This window comes from Perna viridis, chromosome 7 (genome assembly GCF_037379345.1).
Source record: "Perna viridis isolate PV_CMFRI_1.1 ecotype Kerala chromosome 7, ASM3737934v1, whole genome shotgun sequence".
Lineage (NCBI taxonomy): Eukaryota > Metazoa > Mollusca > Bivalvia > Mytilida > Mytilidae > Perna > Perna viridis.
The window spans coordinates 11,753,521-11,778,548 of record NC_142451.1 but is presented as its reverse complement, the minus strand read 5'-3'; the positions used below and the strand labels follow the sequence as shown (position 1 = coordinate 11,778,548).

The 25,028-nt window shown below is 31.6% G+C and overlaps 1 protein-coding gene across 2 annotated transcripts; it reads left to right on the top strand.

Moving 5' to 3' along the window:
• LOC148611343 (protein mesh-like) lies at window positions 1-24,712 on the top strand. Of its 2 annotated transcripts, XM_088591798.1 has the most exons (19): window positions 323-464; window positions 8,953-9,044; window positions 10,772-11,068; window positions 11,691-11,828; window positions 14,140-14,299; window positions 14,610-14,861; window positions 15,149-15,282; window positions 15,747-15,907; window positions 16,383-16,655; window positions 17,230-17,492; window positions 17,985-18,128; window positions 18,482-18,640; window positions 18,888-19,031; window positions 20,962-21,087; window positions 21,364-21,594; window positions 22,065-22,253; window positions 22,722-22,854; window positions 23,170-23,259; window positions 23,603-24,712. In XM_088591798.1, exons 2-19 carry the CDS (start codon window positions 8,994-8,996, stop codon window positions 23,688-23,690), a joined length of 3,033 nt encoding a protein of 1,010 aa, XP_088447924.1. In that variant the 5' UTR covers window positions 323-464; window positions 8,953-8,993; the 3' UTR covers window positions 23,691-24,712. The 2 variants fall into 2 exon arrangements, with proteins under 2 accessions (XP_088447923.1, XP_088447924.1); XM_088591797.1 differs by lacking the exon at window positions 8,953-9,044 and having other exon boundaries at window positions 1-464.
• Window positions 24,713-25,028: the final 316 nt, after the last annotated feature.

The window sequence follows — 25,028 nt, the reverse complement described above, 5'->3', positions numbered from 1 at the left end:
ATACACAATCCGATGGTTGTAATGCTCAGTCGTGTTGAGGGGTGATAGAATGAAATTAAACTTGTATTCTTCGCTTTTACTTCATAATTGTGGATTTTGATTTTCCAAATTATGAATCGGTTTATCTAAAACGAATGTGATTTTAGTGGTAACAATTTCCTGGCGAAAAATGAATGATTTAGAGTCTTCGTCAGGATGTGAAATTTCAAGATCTATGCTGTTTTTGGAATATAATGTGTTCAAATGTAACGACATCTAATTGGTTCAGTATAAAAATATTATTATTATTATCATTATTATTGAATACTGTGATATTGTGTTACGGGGTTTCTCTATCAGAACTATATCCCTTCGGTACACAATATGGGGATAAACAGACTCCTAAAGTCGACGACGGAGGTTCCGACAAAATCACACTCAAACGAACTTTCAAATTCTTTGGAAAAAATTTTACAATTCTTTATGTAAGTATTTTATTTTTTATTTCTTCCTTGTTTCATTTTGAGACGGCACTGCACGTGGTCAATGCTGCACTTGGGTATTTTAATTATCGTTTTTCCATTCGATGCGGTAATCAAATAAAATATTAGATTTTCACAGTTTTTTTGTTAGTTGTAGAGGTGTTCTAGTTTTTAGCAATTTTTCTGTATTTTTGCATCTTCTTTTTTTTCTTTTGGAACTCTTTTATTGTTATATATAAATTTGTTATGGAAAAAATACAGATGGGTTTTGTTGTATACGGAGTTTCCTATATTCAAATTCAGAAGTGTTAAAAACAATTAATTTTTAAATCCTGCCAGTTGAACAATAAAATTGATTTTTGCATGTTGTCATAAACAATCAATAGACTCACAATTAGAATTCTTCAAGTTTGAACATTCCTACAAGTTGTTAAGACGGGAAATACAGAAGTTTGAAATACGGCAGTCTTGAAAATTTCCTATGCAGTATGCAAGACCTTTCACTTTATACACGATTATTAAATTATCCAGACCTTAAAAAACCTTTACTCGTTATTACAGATGAAATGTTGTATAATACAAACATGCATTCCAGCTGTCTTACATGTAGGTGTGTTAATTACATGTAGTCTTTTCCTATTATAATAATAGATTATATGGAAATAATTGCCTTTTACCCCCCCCCCTTTTTAAAGGAATAAACAAATAAGTGGCCCGTAAGTTGTGTCGTTATAATAATTCTTACAAGACATTTTAGTCTGTTACTTTGGTCTAATAACGTTATTTATAAATATCCTTAAAGGCGTAAATTACGTAACGATTTTGTTAAATTCGACTTAAATTCTTTGTTTGAACATGTAGTTCTTGGTGATATTAGACACCTCCAAACCAATATTTATTTTCTATTATTAGAGTTTTCTCATTTCCTATATCAATGGAACAACTCTGATGGCATTTGATAATGACTCCGATTAGTGCTAAACTCCCAGTTATGCCAATTAAAAAGTATCACAATTATTGGTTATTGCACTCGGCTAATTTATGACGAGATATCACTAAAATATGCATAATCATTTCTTAGGATAAAAATTAATCTTGAATTAAAGAATTTTTGTTTGCAATACGAAGGTGGATTTTTAATTGTTTAGCTAGAATTGGATTGTACATGCATACAATTGATAATACCATTTAGATAGCACATTATATTTTCTGCACCAACAGATTAAAACTGAGGAAAAAGCAGATTTTCTAAATATCTTCGTTTTTACATTTGACTTCTAGAAAACGCTAATTTCAGCCAGATTTATCATAAATAGTGGCCACCAAACAGACTGGTCTGAGCTTCATTGTGTTACATCACAGTGTATCAAGCATCATGAAGATTATCCTTTGATACAATCGTAAGAAAATGCATTTTGTTTGCCAATATTTATACGTATCAAATCCAAATAAAAACATGCTTTAGTTTAGGGACAACTCGTTAGTTACATGTAGGTTGGGACTGGGAAAGGGATGTGATTTAATAAAGAATTTCAAACTGAGATTTTCCTCTGATCATTCTTCAACTCAAATTTCAACCAATCACTTGAAAATGATCTTAGGAAAAGATCGAGGATTTGAGGAAAATATGATCTCGAGTTTTTTTGTTGTTTTTTGTTTGTTTTTTTTTTAATGAAACCCAACCAGATTTCATATATTCTGCTGTAATGCCTGTTCTAATACATATATTTTATTTTTCATTTTAAGCTCTAGATGCTAAAATCGACACAAAGTTTAGAAAATTATTTTGGTTCTATTTATACCTGTCGTTTTGCAACTAAATGCTGCTGAAAGTATAATTATAACCCGTTTTAATCAAAAGATACAATAATGCATATTTGTATTTCAAAGCATTAGTCATACCTTCATGTTTTACCGTCCTAATAACAGTCCTGTTTGATTTTAATAAGATATGTAGATGAGGTCATGTAGACAAGTTTAAAAACGCCTTATATTATAGCATGCATTGTTTAAGTAAATGCATTACAAATTGACAATGTGTTTAGTGATATTTTTTCCCTGCTTTCGACCTTTTGAATAAGATTTTTAAAAACTGATGAATAATTATGAAGAAAAGCCAAACTTATATGATACCCATTGTTGTAGGACTATAGTTTAAAGACAAAGCATTGAGGAAAATAAACATATATAAACGAGATGATCCCTTTAGTGAGACATTAATTGCTTTACAAACTTTCCCTTTATTTTCAATTTCAAATGTGTTTAATATAATGTAGTTTTTTTTCACTGTCTTGATTACTTGCTGCTAATGGCGTTAGAATTGTTTTCTGTGATATTCTGTAATCACCTAAACTTGTTAAAGATACTGTTTCAGTCGATTCACTCGGTTATACATGTACTTTCCTTACATTGCCGTGCATTCAAAACGAAATATTCATATACACGTAGAACATCACATGGGCAGTATAGATTTTAATTTGCAATATTTTTTTTCCTGAAAGTATTCGCTAAACAAATGTTGCCTTTTAGGTGCTCTTTAGAAGGAGATACGTACTCTTTCTTGTGTGTTTAACATTATTCAGCAAGGTTTGTTTTTGTGTTACCCAGTGACATTTTTTTGGATAGATTTTATTATAAAATATATTAGTTTTAACTTTATATGAATAAACCATTCCTTACCATCTGTTAGCCTGGTGAACTTGCAAATACTTGAACAGAAAAATAAAGCACACCAAACAAGGTAATATCTTTCCCCCCTTTTAGGTATTTCTAAAGTCATAACTTTGAAATGAAAATTCGGAAACAATGAAAAAGAAAAGGAGGCTACCTTGCATGAAAAAAAGATAACTCCCCAGAATCGATTTTTGGTTATCATACTAAGTATTGACGGGCAGACGAACGGACGGAAGGACAGTGGTATACCAACAAACGTCCGACAATAGGTGGACTTAAAAACCGCTGAGAATTAGAAATTATATTTAATAAGAACGAAATGACATATAAACTACTTAACTTATAGAGGCACTGGATGAGATTATCAATTAGATATTAAAAAAGAAAAAAAAAACTAAAAAAATACGCCAAAGTTTGTTCCTTACTCATGGTATAGAGTCATGGTGAACTTAATTAAATTCATTTCAATAAGAAATACCTACGCAAAATTGTTCTGACATAAAATTTACTAATATACCGTTCCGTTTGAAGGAACACTTTTACAATACATCATAACAGCTGAACGCTTTCACCCTAAAGAACTGATTAGTTTTAACACAAGTTACTTTCAGGATCATTAAGTTTAGGTATAGCTCCGTTGTTATCTTTATAAACAAGAATCTTCAACTGATACTAAAAATTACGCTGGTTACGTCACAAGTTTACTTCACGCTGAAAGTGTTGTTAGTGTGTAGCAAGAATCTTCATAGTTTCTTTGTAATTGCGTTTCTTACGTCAAACATTTTGTTTATTCCATCCAAGTCTTTAATGGATATCTAATGTACACCAGCAACGCCCTAACTTCATTCTACAAACTCTTCTTGTTGTTGGTATCTGAACAAAAATGTCTTCATAATGAGACTCATCCATATACAAAAGAATGTTAAACTTGACAACGGATTTAGTATTAAGAAATTTACTCTGAACAATTAAAAAATATGTAGAACATCGCATTATGATTACGAATACATGTATACCTCGTAAATAAAGAAACAAAATGTATACTCGGCTAGATTGTTCACACAATGGTATAGCAAGGCGTTTTGGTAAAAAAAAATGGTAGAAATGAAAGAAAGTCACTGTAAAGAGTGACGGTGCGCGCCCCCTCTTTGGTCAGTCAGTGCGCCCTTCAATTCTTCTTTTCCAGTTTTATCCCCTCTTTAATCATGGTTTCAGGGGTTATATTGCCACTTTCTTCTTCCAGGATTTAAGCGGATAATTAATTTTAATATGCCATTTGTCGATAGTGCATTTAATGACAAAAGTAAATTTTAAAGTTTGTGCTCTTAAGTAGAGAGAAAAGCGGTCCCTGGACTTATCCAAATGGTTTATTATAGTTTTTGCGTCAGGTTCTGTAAAACAAGAAATAACAAAAGAACTTTTTTTTTTCCTGTGATCTTTTTTTTTTAACTTAGACTTGCATGTCTAAAATTCCATTTATACGAAACAAAAACGAACGTCTTACAACCATTTAATATGCACTTGTCTAATAAACAGAAAAGTGCACCAATGTATAATTAGTCCTCTCTCCATAAGGTGAAATTACAGACGTTACACGGTTATTTATGTAGCATATGTTTTATAACCAGCGGCGAGTTACGTTACATGACAGTGAGTACCATGTGACATACTTTGACGGTAGGCGTTGCTTGATAGGAAGTCGGAAACGCTGTCATATTTTTTGTGTAGCCAAGCGGAAAAAATATCATGTATGTCGTACAGATATTTCTGTGTAAAGATTTGGGTGGAGTGAATTAAAAAAAAACTGATACGATCAAAATGTTCAATACAGTTTTATTATAGATCATATCCCCCGGATTTTAATTGTAATAAAAAGCTTCTATGCTTCAGCTATGAATGGCTATATCCTACTTACTTGCATATGTTAATTACTCGGTTTGCATCAATAATCGTAAAATTTTGTGATTATTCTGTATTTTTATACTACTTACGTATCTTAAAGAACAATAATTTTTTGAAAACATGTATAGACATCTGGCAACATAGAACCAAAAAGAACGTTTATTTAATATCAGAATTTTAATTTGTTGTAAATGCTCAGTTCGTATACAATTACTTGATCTTTGATGTAAGGAACTGTAATATGCATAGCTTAGTATGCGATCTGTTTTTTTAGCACGTGAATGCATTCGCATTTTGCATCAATTTTTCAAAATTGAAGAAAATGAAACAAAATTGAGTGGAGTATAAACGGAAAGATTAAACTTATCATTTCTACATGACATTTTGTAAAAAAAACTGAAATTCCAAGAAGCGTTGCGTTCCGGTACTTCAGTTGAAGCCGGGTTCTTGTATGATATGGAAACAATTTACCCTTTTTTCGAATGCCACCTTAGTTCTGCATGATTATGACTTAAACTTGAGAACAAAAAGTACAATATAAAGATCTAAAGCTCAGTTGACGTCAAAATCTTCCCTACTGTCGTAAGAGAATTTCATTATTTGTTTTCAGAAGGATTATACGAGGAGCTTCGCCCTGGTTGCATCAAGGAAGAATAACCACAATCAATAAACATGTTCTAATTTTACCTTCCACTTACTATTTTCTCATTAAACCTGTCTGATATTAAATTGTTTTATAAGATAATCAAGTGTTTTTACGTTGGGCGTTGTAATCTTTGGTACAGTTCTTAACCATGCATTAAATACGAATCGATTTCGGGAGGGACCAGATAAGCTATCTCATAGATCGATTATCAGACAGTAAAAGATTTGTGGTATACATTATATAAACTTTTTTCTTTTGTGATCTTATAGTACAAAAAAAAAGAAACAAAAAACAAACTTTGAGAGGCCAAGATAGCAAACAAGATAAAGAAAATTTCTTTAAATAAATCAATTAAGAAAATATTTCAAATCTTTCAGTTTTATGAAAAATACTTAAAATCAATGTTTTCTTTGTCTTAACACAGAGAAACCACAAGAATGCAAATACTTTAAGTGTTCTAAATGACTTTGCTTCTATACTATTTCACTCAAGGTTTATTAAATGCTTACGTCTTTGGTGACAAATTACTTGTTACATATGTGCACTTACATGTACGTACTCCAATCTCTCAAATGGAAATATAAATAAAACACAAAAAAGCAAAGTAACTAAAATTCGGAAATTCCAACTTTAAAGTCGTTAACTCCAACATGAAAGTAAAAAATTCCAATTTCAAAGTCAATAATTCCAAATTTGTAGTCGGTAATTCCAACTTCAAAGTTGAAAATTTGAAAAAATAAAAATACAAACATTGGCCCGAATACTCTTTCGTACATTAAGTTCTAACACTGCATACATGCATGTTGTACAAAAAGAGGTACTGGTAATATTTAAACATGGAATGAAAATCATATCAGACATTTGACAAATGCTTTGATGGTTTAGATCAATCTTGAATATTGTTAGCCCCCTTTTATACGGATCACTTCTAATAAGTTGTAGTTTGAATTAAAATTCAAATTGTTCTTAAAATTGTCTTTTGAAAAAAAAATGTTTCTATGCAAATAATAGGTTTGTAACAGATAATCAATCATGTTCAAAGAGTTAACAACAATTTGGTGTCAAAAGAATAGGCCCGCAGCAGCATTTAACTTGTCGTAAAAGGCGACTAAATAGTGCTCAGAACCCTGGCCGGGGGAGCCCCCCGGGCGCTCTGCCCACAGAGTAACTTGGTTGTGTGCCCCAGGTGGTGGAATGGGATACCCTTGGCATGCAACATGATTGGGTAGTCAGGCCATAATACGGAAAATCTGACCGCAAACCATAGTGATGCAACGTTTTGGGGAAGATGCTACGTTCCTTGCACGTTGAAGAACCCTACTATGGTACTCTCTCGGAGTAGGAACCACTGAGCTCCGCCACAGGAAGCTGAATTGCCCGACCCTACCCACTTCTCCCTATTTCCAGTGGCAATTAAAATTTGTCGACCCCTATATCCTTGTGTCCCATCCCATTTTTCCTTTCATCATCATTTGATGTTCATTTTATCATCCATTTTATGTTCATCGCCTGGATATTGCTGAAATATTGCTGCTCGGGCGTTAAACCCAAACAATCAACAATCAATCAATCACCGATTTCCCTGCAAAGTTTCTTTTAGATTCTTTCGTGTCTACAGTGGGGGTTGTTCATGAACTCAACAGCTATCCCGCGGAACATGTTTAATGAAGTGAAATTAGACTTTAATACGAGTTGTTACGTCATTAACGTGTCAAAAATGGCGTTATTTTAACATTGTTTTTTTTTTGTTTTGTTTTTTAATTTTTATTAATTTTAATGAAACTTATAAGTCTGTGGTTAACTTTTCGATTCTGAAATATTGCTTATGTGCTTCGACAAAAAATATTTTGTCAAAAGCTGTTTTTAATTGACACAGTAACTAAAGGTTCGTGGTTGAAATATTCAATTTACTTCATAGAAAGTCAAGGAATCAATGCATTGTTTTCGTCAACATAATCGAATTTACACATAATCGGTCGTTACTTATAAAGCATGTATTGTACTCTATGTAACACAACAATCCATTCTGCTTTTACTAAGTTTTTTAGGATCGAATTTGAAATGTTCGCAAGTATACCCCTTTTGGCATTAGAAAAATAGGAATTTATAATTTTGTAATAATTTGTTTATCTTCAAATATGCCTTGAAATATATGCAAAAGCTTACGGAAAAACCTTATGAAAAATTACAAATACAAGGACATGTAATTTAACAATGATGTAGGCAACTCTTTATTGTCATTCTGCATATTATCATCACCAATTCAGTTTAATATTTATTCTCAGTAATATATACTGTCTATATTTGCTCCTAGCTAGTATACTAATGTTTTTGACACTGTGAAGTGACGGGTCAAACCGCTTCTGCAAATTGTATGTATCTATCTCTGCGTTTTGGGCGTTACTCTATTCATAAATTAGACGAATGCATTAATTACACTATTATGTGGTCAGTGAACTAATACGAACTTATAGTTAAAGCAACGTCTGCGTGAAGAACAGACCATTTAGTGGTTTTACCATGAACAAAATATAGAATAATTCGATTATAGCATGAAACATGCACTGTAGGAAAACTTAAAGTACATACACAGTTATTTACATGATTAAGATTTTGGTATTATAGATCGATAGTAGACGATACAGAAGTCAACCAATCACATGCAGTTATAATTGTTACACTAATTTTGTCTGTTGAACTTTCTACGATTTTTTGTTAGTGAACATAGAATGTTGAAAAAAAAACATGACAAGCGCGGTTCTATGTAATTCAGCTTATACAACGAGCACATGTTATCATGTGGATTGTTTTTTTGAATTCACATTCCACCTATACTGTGTAATTCTTGTTACTGACTTTGTGATTTGAACATTTAGCATAAGCATTATCATAGAATTGTCTCTAAGACGGAGATTATTCCAGTTTGAATTCTGCACCAAGCTCAATGTTTCCCTGTACGTAATTTCCGCCTCATAAATTTAAATATTATCAAGCACAAATTTAAATTTTGAACATGTTAAAGTGAATTGTCTTTAGTCTACCCTCAAAACAAACGTTGCAATACAGAATTTGTGTTAGGAAGCAGAATTAGCGAAAAATAATTACTAGTCACCAGGAATATACATTAAGGTACTTAAACATTTGTTCTTGGTTCCTATTAATGTTTTAAAGTAACTATCAGTCTTCAAGTGATTATAAAAGATTTCATTGATCGTCAATTGAAGGACAGCTTGTGATTGTAAATGACTATTTAACCGTTTAATATTTTAGTATAGGACGAGGATTTCCGCAATGTTCCTTGTAGATGAGGAATGAAATCGAGGCAAAAGAGCACCACCTTTGTTGACACAGGTTATAACGAGGTTTTGTACAGAGTATCGTGTTTACTTTACACTGATTGAACAAATAGAAATATTTGGATTACAGGATAACGCGTGCTACTACACCTTGTGTTAACCTAATATCATTTTAATCATTTTATTTTGGTGCATTTACTTCGCACCCCTTGAGTATCTATACATCCGTTTTAACTATACTACTGCAGGAAGGTGTCCTCATGATTTGGTTCTTTGTTAATAGTAAGCCTAGAATTGAACCCTATTTAGTCTTGTGCCATGCATGCAACCCAAGGCAGACTATAGTTTTAGGTCCGTCAGTCCGTTTATTCCAACTATTCTGTCGTTTGGACTTTTGTAATGAAGTTGTTTGACATATTAGCCTGATATTTGTTATGTAGTTAGACCAGGCTTCGTTTGAAAATATCTTGTTTAAAAGTATTATTTTTCTTTTTGGCAATCTTCATAACTATAAAAATGTATTGTGCGAACACACACTCTTTATTATGTAACTGTGTAACTAATAAGTATATTGGCAATGTTGCTTCTATCTAAAAAAAATCATGCAAAACTTAATGTCTAAGAATAAAAGATATCAATAAAGAACTAAATGTACATTAACTATTATAAAAGATAACTTAAAATATAGGGCAGCAAAACTTGTTCTCCTAATGAAAGATAACAGAAGCGTATCAATTAACTTTACAAAGCTAGTCTTTGATAATCATTAAAGAATAATAATAAGCAGATCTTCTTAAGAGGACACAAGAGGGGTCAAGGTATACGAGAAGGAGTAAACCACAAAATATCTGTAACTACAGGCGGATACTTAACACGTGTACCTTTATGTTGATTTAAGGGATCATTTTGTTTGGTTCACATGAGGTTGAATAAATAGTGAAAGATAAATGAGCTCCGTTTCCTTGTAGAACTGTAATGGTTTGTCATGAACATTTATGTTAATTACTAAGGTCTTTAAAAATACTGACTATCATCTGTGCTATATCCTCAACCCCCATTAACCTTCAAAGGCTTTTAAAATATTTTGGTTCCATATCATTCGGTAAATGTCATTAGATACCATGAATGTATTATTTATCAAAAGCTTAGATCATACTTTTACTTATGTTTCTACTAATAAAAGACCCCTCCGCTCCCCATTGAATTTTAGCGATCTGATACTACATATAGGTGCTTTAAATTAGAATTACAAATCTAACTTTATGATATAGTATATCTATATTTTGGTATATGTTCGATTAGTTATAAAAGCTGTTTAACTGAACATTTATCAACAAAGAAGGGCGTCTCACATTATCAGCTGTTGCTATAGAATGCTGTTAAACACCCATCATATTACCAGTTTATGTTCTTCCATCACTTTTAGGTGAATTTTAATAATTAAACTGTTTCATCACCTAAAGAAAATTAGACTCACTAACCACAGCCAAAAAGATTTCTTAAAAACAAATTTTAGATAAACTTTATGATAAGAGACAAACTGAGCTTAAACCGCAATGCTAATATGCAGATTGTACTTTTACACATAACACTATATTAGTCCAAATTGTTAATTAGAATATTCATGTAAAGTAATAAGTATAAAAAAAACAGGAGATTTCCGAAATATTGATAGTATAATGCTGCCCAAACTTGACAAAAATGAAGCACAGAGTTCACTCGAGGTATAAATTCTAGAACTATCATCCTTGATATCTTATACAATATGGAATAATGCTTCTTTTATTTTTTAGGTAAATAATAACGGCATTCTAACGTTTGACAACAAATTAGAGGAATACAAACCCCAGTCTTTCCCCTCGAAGGAAAATCGGTCTATCATTGCGCCATTTTGGGCGGATGTAAATACAGAACACGTCGGTGGAAGTGTGTGGTTCCGGGAAACTTTTGACCAAGATCTGTTAGACAAAGCAACAACAGAAATAAGATCGTACTTTCTTAGACAACGTAAATTTACAGCCTCTTGGATGTTTATAGTCACGTGGGAGAAAGTAGGGTACTATGGAGCCTCAAGAAACGGGACACAGAAAGTAAGAGTTTAATGGTGTCATGCACTTCTGGCATTGATGATGACCACACCGGTGACGTCATCCTCTTTTATCTTCAAGAACAGTTATTACTGTTCCACTTAATAGACTTTTTAGAAATAAAACATTTTAGGCCTATCTATAAAAACTAAATCAAACTAATTTTAATATTTGTTGAGGTGGGAGGGATTTGTTGGAACCCCCAAATGGTCATGCCGAAAGTGCCTGAATGTTAATGATGGATCGGTGGATGGAAAATCAAAACAAACAAGAACATTGTAATATATTTTTAATTATATCATAGACTTATAAACTGCTTATTGGTCCTAAATTAGATTTGCTTAGCCCATTTATTCTAATTTTTCACGAAGTTCTATTCTGTTATTTTTTTGTCTTCACGAACTTCATGTTACGTACCATCAAGAACTGCCAAACTTTTACTCAAAATAATAATAATAATAATAATAATAATAATAATAATAATAATAACTCGAAAACTCCCAATGCATACATATTTTTAAATGCTATTGAGCAAATTCTACAAACAGTAATATCGAGTTAATTTTTATGTCAAAATGTAAATGAATGTGTTTATATATTTTGTAAGTAAATTGTTTTTTTACAGCGGAATACATTTCAAGCCGTTTTAGCTACAGACGAAATCCATTCCTTTGTAATCTTTAACTACAACAAAATAGTTTGGACTACCGGGTCAAATAGTGACGGGGAAACAACCACGGGACTAGGAGGGAACCCAGCACAGGTAAAATTAGAAGTTAAATGAGTACTGACGGTATATATCAGCTAGTAATTATTTTGTCAACCTGTGACAAACAACATGGTAAAAAGCATGTCTCTGGTCGGCCACAATTCTACCTTCTGTTCAGATTCCTTTCTTGTCAACCAATCAGATTTCGGCTTTCATGGTTGTGGAAGCTTCATTTAAAAGAAAAACCCGAGAAGTCCGACAAGGTCGATGATCTGAAAGAGAATGTTGAAATGACTGAGTGGAACAATTCTTAGGTCAGATATTAATAGAATGGGTCAACAATTACAACTATTATAAAAATAAATCCACCGCTTATTAGAAAAAAGCGGAATAACGTAAGTACATGCAATATTCGACGATGAATGCTATTACAAAGAAAAAACAATAATTTATATTTCAAAATTAGATAAAAAAAATCAGATAAACAAATCAAATAATCAAAGGGGAAGGTAATAAAACGCCCAAAACATAAAATGTTAGGAACCATGGACAAGCAAACACTGACAATGTCATATTAAAAGTACAACTTCATAAAAGTGAAACAAATATACGATATTAATAGGCAAAGACATGGTTTACGAAATACATGTTAACATCAAAATATTATTTTTCATTTGATGCATAAAAAGAATTAAGAAGGGCGTTCCTAAGAATCTTCCATTTTTATGTCTCACAATTGTCCTACTACAATGGTGCTGTCAAAATATAACATATCACCTAAGCTTTACACGAATACAACGCCAAATAATAAAATTCTTTTCTTTCATCCAACGTGTTTATTGAAGGACCTAAAACAACATTAAGTACACAAACAATATTAGTATTTGTTATATACATGTCCTCGTAAAAGTCAGGCAAAGAATTATAAATGGACAAAGTGAATAGGTTTAATCCGCTTCAGTTTTACTTTTATATGCATGTTCTGTATAAATGCAACAATTTAGTAAGAATTAACTCATTTGACCTTAATGACAATAATTATACTAGCTACAATAATGCACTTCCTGTGATAGAGTGAATGTATACTGACGGAGCTTTACAAATAACGGAAAAGTCAAGTTTCTGATGAACACCCGAGCAATTAACGATGCAATAACTAGTTTAGACGTTTTAAAATTATCTATTTTATTCCTGATTTTAAGTCTTAAAACTTTCAATATTGAACTTGATAATTAAAGTTGCATTAAACATGCATAGATAACCCAATAACTACCATAAAATTACTCTCTCAGAGTTTTAAGAAAGCTTACATATATCAAATCGAAAACACGGATTATTATTTTTTAATTTGCAAGGTTGAAATATGTTTGCTACCCTATTAGTCATAAAACCTCTTTGTAGCTCTGCCAGAACATAATTTATAGGAACTTACATGTATATCATAGAGCTAACAATATACCAAATATCTTGTACATACATGTTCATAGGCAATTTTCAAATCAATGAGAAATTGTTTTTTAATCATGCAATTAAAGTAAATATTTTTTTATGGAGAGATTTTTTTTAGGATATTATACAAGGAGGAACACTGAATAATTTAATTATAAACTACATAATTCTTAAAAGGAATAATACTTAGAATACTTTTTACTATGCAAATAAAAATTCATGGTAACGCCCTTACAAGTTGAGATTGTGCAAGTCATTTGTTTAAAGCTATATCAAGGTTTATCTACCTCCTGGACAGGTGAATTCAATTTATCTGCCTTTGAACAAATAAGAATGGAAACAAACGCTCCGAGGAGGGTACAGGTAACACCCTGGGTTATGTAACAATGGACTCAATTTCTTAATTCCATGTTTAAATATAGTAATTTATATGCACTTGTTTGTGACAATTTGAAATACAATATATAAGTGCGTGTTTCCTTGTTACACCCTTTCCTTGTGTCTTGGTGTAAACAGTTCTTGTTAAAGAATTACATTTTTTCTTCATACAATGTACGTTATTAGATATTTTCAGACTGAGGAATATCTCATGCAATTCGAAAATTTGAATTAATTCTATGGTTTTTAACTGTTGTTTTAAACCGTAACGGTTGATAAATAGCAAAATAGTGAACAATTTGACTGCTTGAAAAAAAGAATAGAAAATAAGCGGCATTTAAAAACGTAACATTTTTTAAATAAACAATAACAACAATAACAGCAGCAAAAACACAAAACAGAACAAATCCACTGCTGAAACTAAGAATAGAACATTGACATTAAACAATATGTTTGGGCGTGTACTGTACCAGTGCATGTTTCATTTTCAATTGTGCATTATGCATTTATTTAAAGATGATGCCATCTTGAATTTCAGGCTGGTTTCAATGCCGGTGACCAGGTTCACTATTACTCCATTGAGGGGGCCCAGACTCCTGCAGTTATAAACCTGACTCTCACCAGTAATGTTGGTATACCCGGTAAATGGGTGTTTCAGGTTGATGGAGGCATTGATGATAATGCTTGTGAGAATGCCAGTATGTTAGGTTTAAATCTCATATTCAATGATTCATAAAAAGAAAAATGAGGCAAAAAAAAAAAAAAAAAAAAAAAGGACATGACAAAGTATAATATATCACAACTCGGGATACAGGCCGACAATTTATGATTTTAATGATAGTAAATAACCACTTCTATTTTATATGTTACTAAATTGAAGGATGTATATCCTTTTTATAGTTTCATGTGAACAGACAATCTTTTAAGAACTTTAATGATTAAAACCAAAAATTAAGCTTAAAATTTATATATCACTAAATATAAGTTCATAACATCATTTCGTTGCAGGAAGAATTTCTATCTCTCCATCTTCTGGATATATGTTGGGTGGTAGCAAAGTCAACATATCAGGACCATGTGCTTCATCCCAATACACAATCAAGGCACAAATTGTTGGAACAAACATCTCAGTCAATTGTCAGCCTGTTGGCGGGAATGTATCATCATGTATTTTCCCGCCAATATTCCAGACTGGCGAGATGACAATAGAATACAGTCCATATGATAACACGCAGTCTTTTTCAGGAACATATGTAATAAGTAAGTATTGGCAACTTCAACTTCAATTTGAACTTGAACAGTGGAAACCAATAATTGAAAAATGAGATTCATTGGTTCATTTGAATTTATTGAAAAGGAAATAAAAGTCTTATTATAAAGCCTATTCTTGTGAATACCCATTGGTAATAAGCGCTTTGGTTGTTCTTACTACATATACTTATTTTTTTTATAGTTTGAGTTTTGAAACGGAACAAGACAACACTCTCAGTGTAATTAAGTGTTATAAAGTGCAAATATCATCTTTATCATATATCCTTTCTTTGTAGAAAATGTAATGAAAAAGACGAACGAAATTATACGACGAAGTCCAGAAGATTGGACAATTGGTGCTTCTGTAGAATGTTTCTGGAACTCTAGTTTGTATCCGTCCCTTTCTATACAGCTTGATGTTCTTACCTATGTAAGTAATGATTTAATACATGTTATCTTATAAATGTTTCAGTTGTGGATCCAGAAATGTCCGATTTTTTTTGGTTTTTATTTTAGACAAATAGGAACCATATATTAGCACGAGTGTAAATGATATATTTACGAAATTGCATGATTACTTATTGAACTGTATTCATTTCTGATTATTATCAATTCAAGTTTAAAAATAATGGAATTATGTAACCCTTCTTTTGGATCCTCTTTTGTAAATTTTCAGCTTCACTTTGTTCAGTTTTATTAGGCAGTCTTTATATTAGAAAAAAAGTAAAGTTGGCAAATCAAAAATACTTAGAAATATATTTTAATGCCATTATTGTTTATTCATGTCTTCAAAACGTTTAAAATATCGTATTAAAATTCCGAAATAGTTCGAAGAAATTGTTTCATGTTGAATGTAACGATTTACATAAAATATATTATTCAATTTCATTACAGTCTGATAGTAATGTTCCAAGTTTGAACATCCTTCAGTCTTTCATCCTTTCTACAAACGACACCAAACATGGTGAATACAGATTTACCCTAGCAGAGAGCCTTAGTAGTCACTCTCTTGCTGTAGTACGTCTTTCATTGAACCAAAGTTCAAATAGTCAAACGTAAGTTAAATAATTTTGACACTTGTTAAATATTTGAATTGACATTCCTGTTCTATGAAAATGCTATCTTTTTAACTTATAGACAAACATATCTGGTCTATTTGATAACACGATTTTAAAGAGTTAATTAAAGGGAACAATTCAATTGTAAGAACAATATTTTGACTCAATGTCAAAGAACAAACAAAAAAAACAAAAAAAAAAAAAAAAAACTTTGGATGATAACACAAGAAATCGCTGTCAACAGACCCAGGATGATAATACAAAAAATCACTGTCAACAGACTAAAGATAACAAGAAATCAGTGTCAAAAGACTCAGGATGATAAAATAGGAGAGAGCTATATCACATATCGTCAAAGAATAAAATGCTAAAATCAAGACAAAAATAAGTTCATGATTTTAACACTTTTAAAAAATATCCGATGTGGATTCGTTTATTTAAGTAGTTTTCTAAGAATGTTTTTATTTTATAGAAATCCCCTTGTGATCTGGTCCGACGTTTTCCCGGTACGGTGGAATAATCCCGAAAAGTCAATTTCGTGGTGTGCTAATTGGATAAATGAAGAACGAATGAAATCTTATTTATCAGACACGAGTTCATCATGTCCATGTACATTGACTCAAGCTCTACGTGACGTAGGACGTTACCATAGTGATCCCATGTGTAATATAGACAATTCTATCAGTTCTACTAACTGTCTTTATCATTCCAAAGCTTCGCATTGTATAAGGCGGAACTCTAAAATGTAAGTTTAATAACTTCTAACACTTGATCAATGGATGGGATTGTTTTTATCATATTGGCCCCGTTTCTGCCAAACCACCGTTCACTGAACTACAAATTTTAAAAGTATCTGCGGTCCTTTTCACAAAAAAATTCGTACATGTAAAATTAGTCGTAAGTTATGATGTCATAATAGAGTTAAGTATTGTGACGACACAACTTACGACTAATTTTATTCTTGCGATTTTTTGTGAAATGGGCTGCCCTATCTTATTTCTGGAAATGTAAAGTAACTATATACATGTATGACTTTGCATTGCATGTAATATTAGTAAATGAGAACATTAGATTACTTAAATATAGTGAGTTTTGTAATTTGTTGTCATCCTTATAACAATTCGAAAATATAGAGGAAAATCTGTCGGACGTATAAAAGTATGTAGAAAGTTTTCACTCAGTCTTTCGGCACTTCATTGTGTGCCGTACATCCTCCAAGTAAAACAAATACTGGTTTACATCAGCTGAAAATAACAGATTATGAACCGACTGTCAAAACTTGTTACCACGATTAATGTGTATCTATTTTCATGTTTTAGCCACACCTCAACAGGAGAACTGTGTTGTTATGATAGTGGAGGGGAATTATTAGACATTCGGGATAACCCAAGTGGTGGAACACACAATCGCTATCATTATCAAGCTCAGGGAAACAACATTGTGCCTTATTTTTCATATTATACTGAGGATTTATTACCATATCTTCATTGTTGTCAGTATTCAAACAACAAAAAAATGTGCCAAACATTTCAGAGGTACCGACCTCCAACTACATGTCAGTTTTACAAACCACCTTCGCCAGGTATGCTATATATTCGTTCTGTCAATGTACTTTTTTCACTGGTATCAATTTTCGATGGTTTACCAACATTTTACTTTTCAGTGGGTTATATATTTCTTTAGACCGTAAATATATCGTTGAGCCAAACCACGAATACTACGAACACTGGTACACAACAAACTAAATATGTAAAGGAAGTCAAATGGTTAGAATTTGTGAGGACAATTATGGAAATGTCTGTCTAAGGTTTCATTAAATTACTGCTCGAGTGGACTTTATTTAAAATCATTCTTTATACAGTGATAATGAGTTATAAAACAAGAACAAAAGAGTAGCAAAATTTAATAGGTAAAAAGGAACTACATACAAATAAAATGTGAAAAGAATGAGATAGGAAAGGCCAAAGTTTTGGCCCCTTCGTCAGGAGCGAATACAGTTCTGGTCAAACTCAAACTGTCAATCGACAACAGAAAATCAAAAAGAAAGTGAAATGTATTTTATGTTTTTTTTCAGCAATGGCTGCAGGTGACCCACATCTTGCTACTTTGGATGGACTCGATTACACCTTTAACGGTCTTGGTGATTTCATCTTCGTAGAAGACACAAATTCCAGTGCTGTGATACAAGTTCGAGCTAACCAAGCAAGAGATTTAAAAGGTATATTGAACGGAAAGCAAATATTATGTGTGCTAAATAATTAAAATCACATATGTATGTAAGTGTATGTAAATCGGGTTTAGTATTGTTTATCTGGTTATTAAGATTGAATTGCAAAATGTGCTCCCTATTGTGTTGTTGTCTCTTTGACATACTTATTCTCGTTATTTTATTAACTTGTGTGCATTCCTGTTGAATTATATTCTTTCTTTGATAAGTTCTTCATCACATAAGAAATCTGTCTTAACTTATTTTTTTGTTGCTTGAAAACCTGATATCCACATATCCATTTAACAGTGTAAGTCAGAAAAAAAATTGAAGCAGAAAGATGATTTTCTTAACATTAACAATAGGTGCTGGCCAGAATGCAAGTTTATTCACCGCCGTAGCTATTGGTGTAAGAAACGTTTCTGACACAATCGAAGTCTACAAGAAAGATTCAGGGGATGCCAGAATACTTGTAAATGGACTAACATTCGAAATGGAAAGCCCATCTACCTCAGAATTAAAAGGTATAGTTGTTAAACAGTAGACTATAACATTAACAATAGCTCATGTATCAGATAAACTAACTGTAAACTTGTCAAATTGCAAAATGATATTTTGAAAATGTATAAAGTAAATATATAAAACAACTGAATCTTTGGGATATACAATGTTGTTATTTCGACCAAACCCACTCTTTAATTTTACAAAAATCAACATAATCTTTTGGCTTTTTATAACATTCACTTATTTAAAACATTGCCATGTTTTTAGATGTGACCATATCACGGAATAAGACGAGCGATGGTTTAGATGTTATTTTGATAATCTCAGAAGTGATCAACCTCTCTGTTTCATTAGAAGTATCCAGTGATCTCATTAACATACTAGTCATGGTTGGAGAGGAATCACTCAAAGGTAAAATTAAACTTTAAGAAATTATAACCAGTAGGAAGTCAATGTTTTTTCAACCTTCACATATTAACATAAAATGTATTTTACTAGAGAACCTGATCCTACATCCACGTTAACTATGGCAGCTTTGTGTGATAATGTTCATCATTTGTACGTTTTATTTCTACTTGCTGCATAAAATGATTTTTGTGACAATAAATTTTCTGAATTAAATATGTTTAAGTTTTAGCGTTTAATTCAATCTAGCAAGCAGGTTTGGGGATATACAGGTTTCAGTCTTGCTGCCCATCTATATGTCTGTCGACTTATTGTTCGACACAACCCCTCATATGCCGATATTATCAGAAATTCATTTTCGAAAAAAAAATGTAGCACATTTACGGAATATTATCTAGATAGCTCCTCCTGTTTACTCGGGTTCTAACGAAATAATTTTATAAAATGTTAGATCACTAAGTGGAGATGCACATTTTGTCAAGAAACTATCGACAAGTTTTGTAGCTAGTGTAGCTATGGATTAATAAGGCATCAATATACTGTAGCAGGTGTAATTGTCCCTAAATACATTGGTAAAAAATACCGAAGCATTTTAAAGCTGAATTAGGTGTCATTCTCGTAAATTTTTGATTCTGTTGGAATATACCTCAACTTTGAATCATTTCTGCTAAATTGTACTTTTCCTATATAATTTTATTTGATATCCACAAATGAAATGCATTAGATAAATGAAATAGGTTTCTATATATTTTTGTCTTGCAAGACAAAAAATCGACCTAGATAAAATCGTATGCATATTAATTCTGGTGACCTTAATCTGCGCATGTGCTGTAAGGGTCGCTTCTTTAATAACAAATGTGATTGCAAAGCGAAAGTGGTTATTCAACGGCAAGGAAGAGACCGACGGACTCAAGTCGTAAAAGAAAAAAAAAAGAATATATCGCAAGAATCCTTTTAAAATTTACGTGTTGTGATATAATGTGGCTCAAATATGGCCAAATTTATTTGAAAACTAATCAAGAAATAAATGAAATGAAATGAAAACAAGACACTTGCTTACCTGGGTATCCGTTATTGTTAATTTTTTACCAAGGTTAAAGTATTTTGAACCCAGGCTAATGTCCTGTCGGCAATCTTCGGAGGTAATGGCGAACAATAATTAGAGCAGAGCTATCAATCTTCTCTAATTAAAAAAAACCCGTTGTTTTCACAATATTCTGTAGATATCATCGACATTTATTGCTTCAATTGCATTACTACAAACTTCTTTCTTTGAATCAGCAAAATTCAGTAGAATCAAAACTGAACAAATTTGACAGCTAATGCACCTTCAAGTACCAGTCCACATTAAATTCAGACGCTGCCAATGGAACAGTGATTCATGGTTAAGAAAAACCCACCAAACAAACGATGCTTTTTTTAGTCTACATATCCTATACTTTCACATGACGATCGATAATCTTTTCTGCATTCAAATCAGCACTTTATAGAAAATCATACATTCATCTCCCACTAAAATCAACCAAATCAAGCCAAATCAAGAACGATAACTCTTGCCAAGTGCAAATTTCATGTACAATCTGTATAATTTTTATTTCAAAAGCGTAACAACTACACTGTAAATAAAAAACTGAAACTTGTTATGTCATCTGTTTCTGAAGAAGAAATAGAAATGAATTCAATGGGTTTTTGACATGCGTGAATCACCTTATGTGTGATTTTTAGAAAGACTGCTACTTAAATAGAAAAACGATTTAGAGACTTTAAAAATAAGTAAATTGGGAAATGTGAAAACAGAAAGCAGAGACGATCTGAATCTGTAAATAATAGAATAAAATACAAGTACATATAAAACGTGAGAGTAAAGAAAACAGCACACAAAAGTAAAGACCGTTCTAGTATGAGGTATGGTTTATAAAATAAATATCATTTTCAGGTCAATTGCGTGGTTTGTTGGGTAACTTCAATGGGAATACAACTGATGATTTCATGTCCAGAAACGGTACCATCATTTCATCTTCATCTTCTCTAAGAACAGTTCATTATGATTTCGGAATGACTTGTAAGTTAATGCACATTATTTCAGAGTATACTTTGTAACTAATGCCAGTTCCGCTTTTAAATCGCGTGTTTCATATAAAGTTTTTATAAATGATGTCTGAGATTTAAAAAAAAATAACTTACATGATAATTAAACGTTAAGTTTTTCGTTTTTTGTTTCACGAATCCGCTATTACTACACAATGAACTTATGATTTAAAGGCGATGTCAGTCATTTCTGTTATTAGCTGATTTCGATAATTACCATTTTCTAATTAATGACTGTTTAATTTTCCAGGGCAGGTTACAAAAGAAGAAAGCTTATTCAGTGAGTCTGTGGAAAGTTCTGTTAGCTATGAACCTGTTTTCAGTGTAAACAAATCATTTTTACGAAATGGAACAGATAAAATATGTAAAGACAATATTCAGTGCATTTATGACTATCAAGTGACTGGGGATGAAAAGATAGCAAAAAGTACTTTAACTTTTAATGAAAAATTTAAACAGATTCAAGAGGATGTCGAAGAAGGTAGGTAATAAAATAAAGGATTGACATTGTTTGTTACTTTCCATTATCTATTGCAATTTTGAACTATGATTTATGAAGTATAATTTGAAAGTGAAAGCAAGGTAAACTCATGCTAAAAGGAATTTTAGAATTCGAAGGCGACAAAATCTCGTATATAACTATATAAACCATATAAAGAAGCACGTACGGCAAAGATTAGATTAACCTCCCAAAAACAAGAAAAAAAAAGAAAGAAAGAAAGAAATAGGATGTGAAGCATGATGTGTCCACAGATGTAAAGACGAAAAACAATGTCCAAATAAAAAGTGTAGTGAAATAGATGTAGTGCAAAGCTGTAGATACGTATTAGAAACATGTGCAGTGCAATAATGTAGTTGTTTCTTGTCGACTACTTTACTCCTAAACTCAGATGGCAGTAAATCAGGTTTTAAATATTCAAAGCACTAATAAATGTTTTCATCATTTTGTAGTGGTACGTTGTCCATATTTACAAACACCAGAAAACGGAAACAAACTTGTTAGTGGACATTCGGTCGGTGACAACGCCACATTTTGGTGTAACCCTCCGCATGCTATGTTATGTTCTGACTGTTTCCTCCGTATATGCAAAGACGATGGAACTTGGTCAGGATCTGTAGCAGTCTGTGCTGAGAAAATCAGTATGTTTTTAAGTTATATTCTCACTGATTAATATTGCAATCGAATGGTTATAATGGTGTAAGAGGAAAGTAGAATATTACGGTTGCAATACTTGGGTAACTTTTTAACTAAATGACCTTTGTGAACCAAGATAACAGATCTGAAGATGATAAGTATATAAATAAATTGTTACCAGTAAGTGCAATGGATTATGCACCAATCATATGTCATTTACTCAAAAAATCAAACAAAAAACTTGTATTAAAGATAATATATAGACTCACTCTTTATTTATTCAGTATCGTTGTTAACTGTAATGTTGGAAAGATATACCATATTCAGCTCTTTGACTACGATTTGGAAATGACTTATCTTATTTGAGATGCTTTTTGAGCCATTTTGTTTTACAAATAAAATGAAAACTTTCAGCATATTTTGAAGGTAGTTAAAGGCAAACACTTTCAATGAAGTATCATTATGAATTTCAGACAGTGGTAAGGACCAGGAAATTTTACCTGTTGCAGCTGGTTCTGCAGGAGGTGTTGGTATTGTCATTATCTGTATAGTTATCTTTTGTTTGTTCTTCAAACGGCGGAAAGAACCGAAACCAGACGAAGAACAGTAAGTTTATTTTGTTTTCTTAATAAGACCAACGAATGAAAAGTAATGACCTTTAAGATCAGATTGGTAACTACGTATTCATATTGCATATAATAGAAAGATGTAGTAGGTAATATAATATTTTTGGATTTTATGTATTTTATATTTTATTTCAGGAAAACAAATAACTGCAATGTGTCTTTTATGACAGTCATGTGCTTATCAAAATATTTAATTCTCTTTAAATTAAGGAACTGCTTATGCCTTAGTTTCGACTTTTTAAAAAGTTTTCTTTAATGGGATGTTTTACACAATTCGTTCATTATTTATTTATAGACCAACAGAAATTGACATGCTACCATCCATGGATTTAGCAACGTTAACATCAAACTGTACTGTTTTTGAAAATGAGGCATTCGTTGAAAGGTAAATACTGTACTTAACACTAAAAATACTTCTCAAAACTTAATATTAGTAGTAAGTATATAATAATTATGTGTTCTGGGTTTGTTAGATAAATAATATCAGATATAAGGAAATGTCACTTTCTTGCTTGCATAATGTTTTGCGTAGTTAAATATATTATGAAAAATTGAAGATTGAAAATAAAACATATAAAATTATGAAGAGATTTACACATAAATTTGTATACAGCATTTATAGTATTTATTATCCTTTAGAAGAACAAATAGTAATGGATCAAGAATACGGTTACAAATATACCATAGAGTGGTAGATGTTTTTGTCAACTTGTTTCCTTTCTTTTCAGTTTGAAACATCTGAACATAGGAGGACCATACAGGATACCTCGTCCTAGTTTCGTAAATCCTGAATTATTTGATGAATTCTTCTTCTAGTCATGCAATTGAAGAGTTCGTCTGGCGCTTCCAACGAGAATTATAGAAGCGAAAATCATCCAGTAAATGGCCTGCCATGCTATCATCTAATGATATTTGTTTTCGCCATTCTGTGAAACGGAACATAAAAAAAGCATCGAGGGAAAATAAGTGTTAACTACTTAAGTTATAGTCAGAAAGATTATTAGGATTTGTCTATTGTTAAAAGTATTTAATACCAATCTGTGATCTTTTTACTAAGTGCTGAAGACATAGGCTTTCCATTTTTGTTGTTACATATATTTTACTTTCGGGGGCAACAACCTTTAAAATGTCAATACTGCGTTTTTTGCATACGTGTTCAACTAGAAATGAAAATTATTTACATGTATTTGAAAGACAAACCCAGTTTCACCTTATTAATTTACATTCCCTTTCAAGTACATGTAAATAGAAAAGTGTAAACAAAACAACTAATTAATGATACATTATGTCAAATTAAGTTTTGCATTTTTTATTCACATTGTCGTTCATATACTAATAAATTCATTCGAAACAGTTTTTTTTATTTCTATTAATTCCACACTGTATACACTGGAACTTTATTGTTTAACAATATGTGTGAAGAGGAAAATACAAAATAATATCAAAGTTATATAAATCTTGGTTGTATGGTTTTGACATTAAAGTAGGTGGTTAGTTTTTTGTTAAATTAGATGGTAGACGACAAATCCAACATCGATACAAACTAATTGTGTGCAATATGGATAGAGCTGAGCATTTAGATTGGTGCTTTAAAGGTAGTTTTAGAATAACTGTAGGCGCTGTGGTATTTATTTGTTTTGTACGTAAATCAGACATTTCTACAAAGCTCATTGAATTTATGAGAGAAAGTTATGTGGGTGTTTATATGTGTATTTGTGTGTGGGTGTATATGTATTTGTAAGTGGGATGCATTGTGCCTGTTATTGCATTTTTTGTCTTATTTTTTTTTCTACTTGGAATCATTTGTTTATCATTGTTAATAAATTTTTGTACCTATATTGTGCTTTGTCTTTTTTGACATTGAATGTGAGTTAAATTTTACCTCACTATGAGGAACATTTTACTAAAACGCCAACAAGTCAGCAAGTTATAAACAATTAACAGTTGATCATTATTTGTAACTGAAGACTTTTTTGGTTTTTACTCCCTCAACACGGAATCCACAAAATGAAATATACATATGTAATCAGCAAAAAGATATGTGACGTCTGATTTTGATATTGTTATGATTATAAGGAATATTCTTGAAAAAAAAGATTTTGTGCGTACTCAATCCGTAAATCTTGTATGGAATTTGAATAGTCATTGGCATAT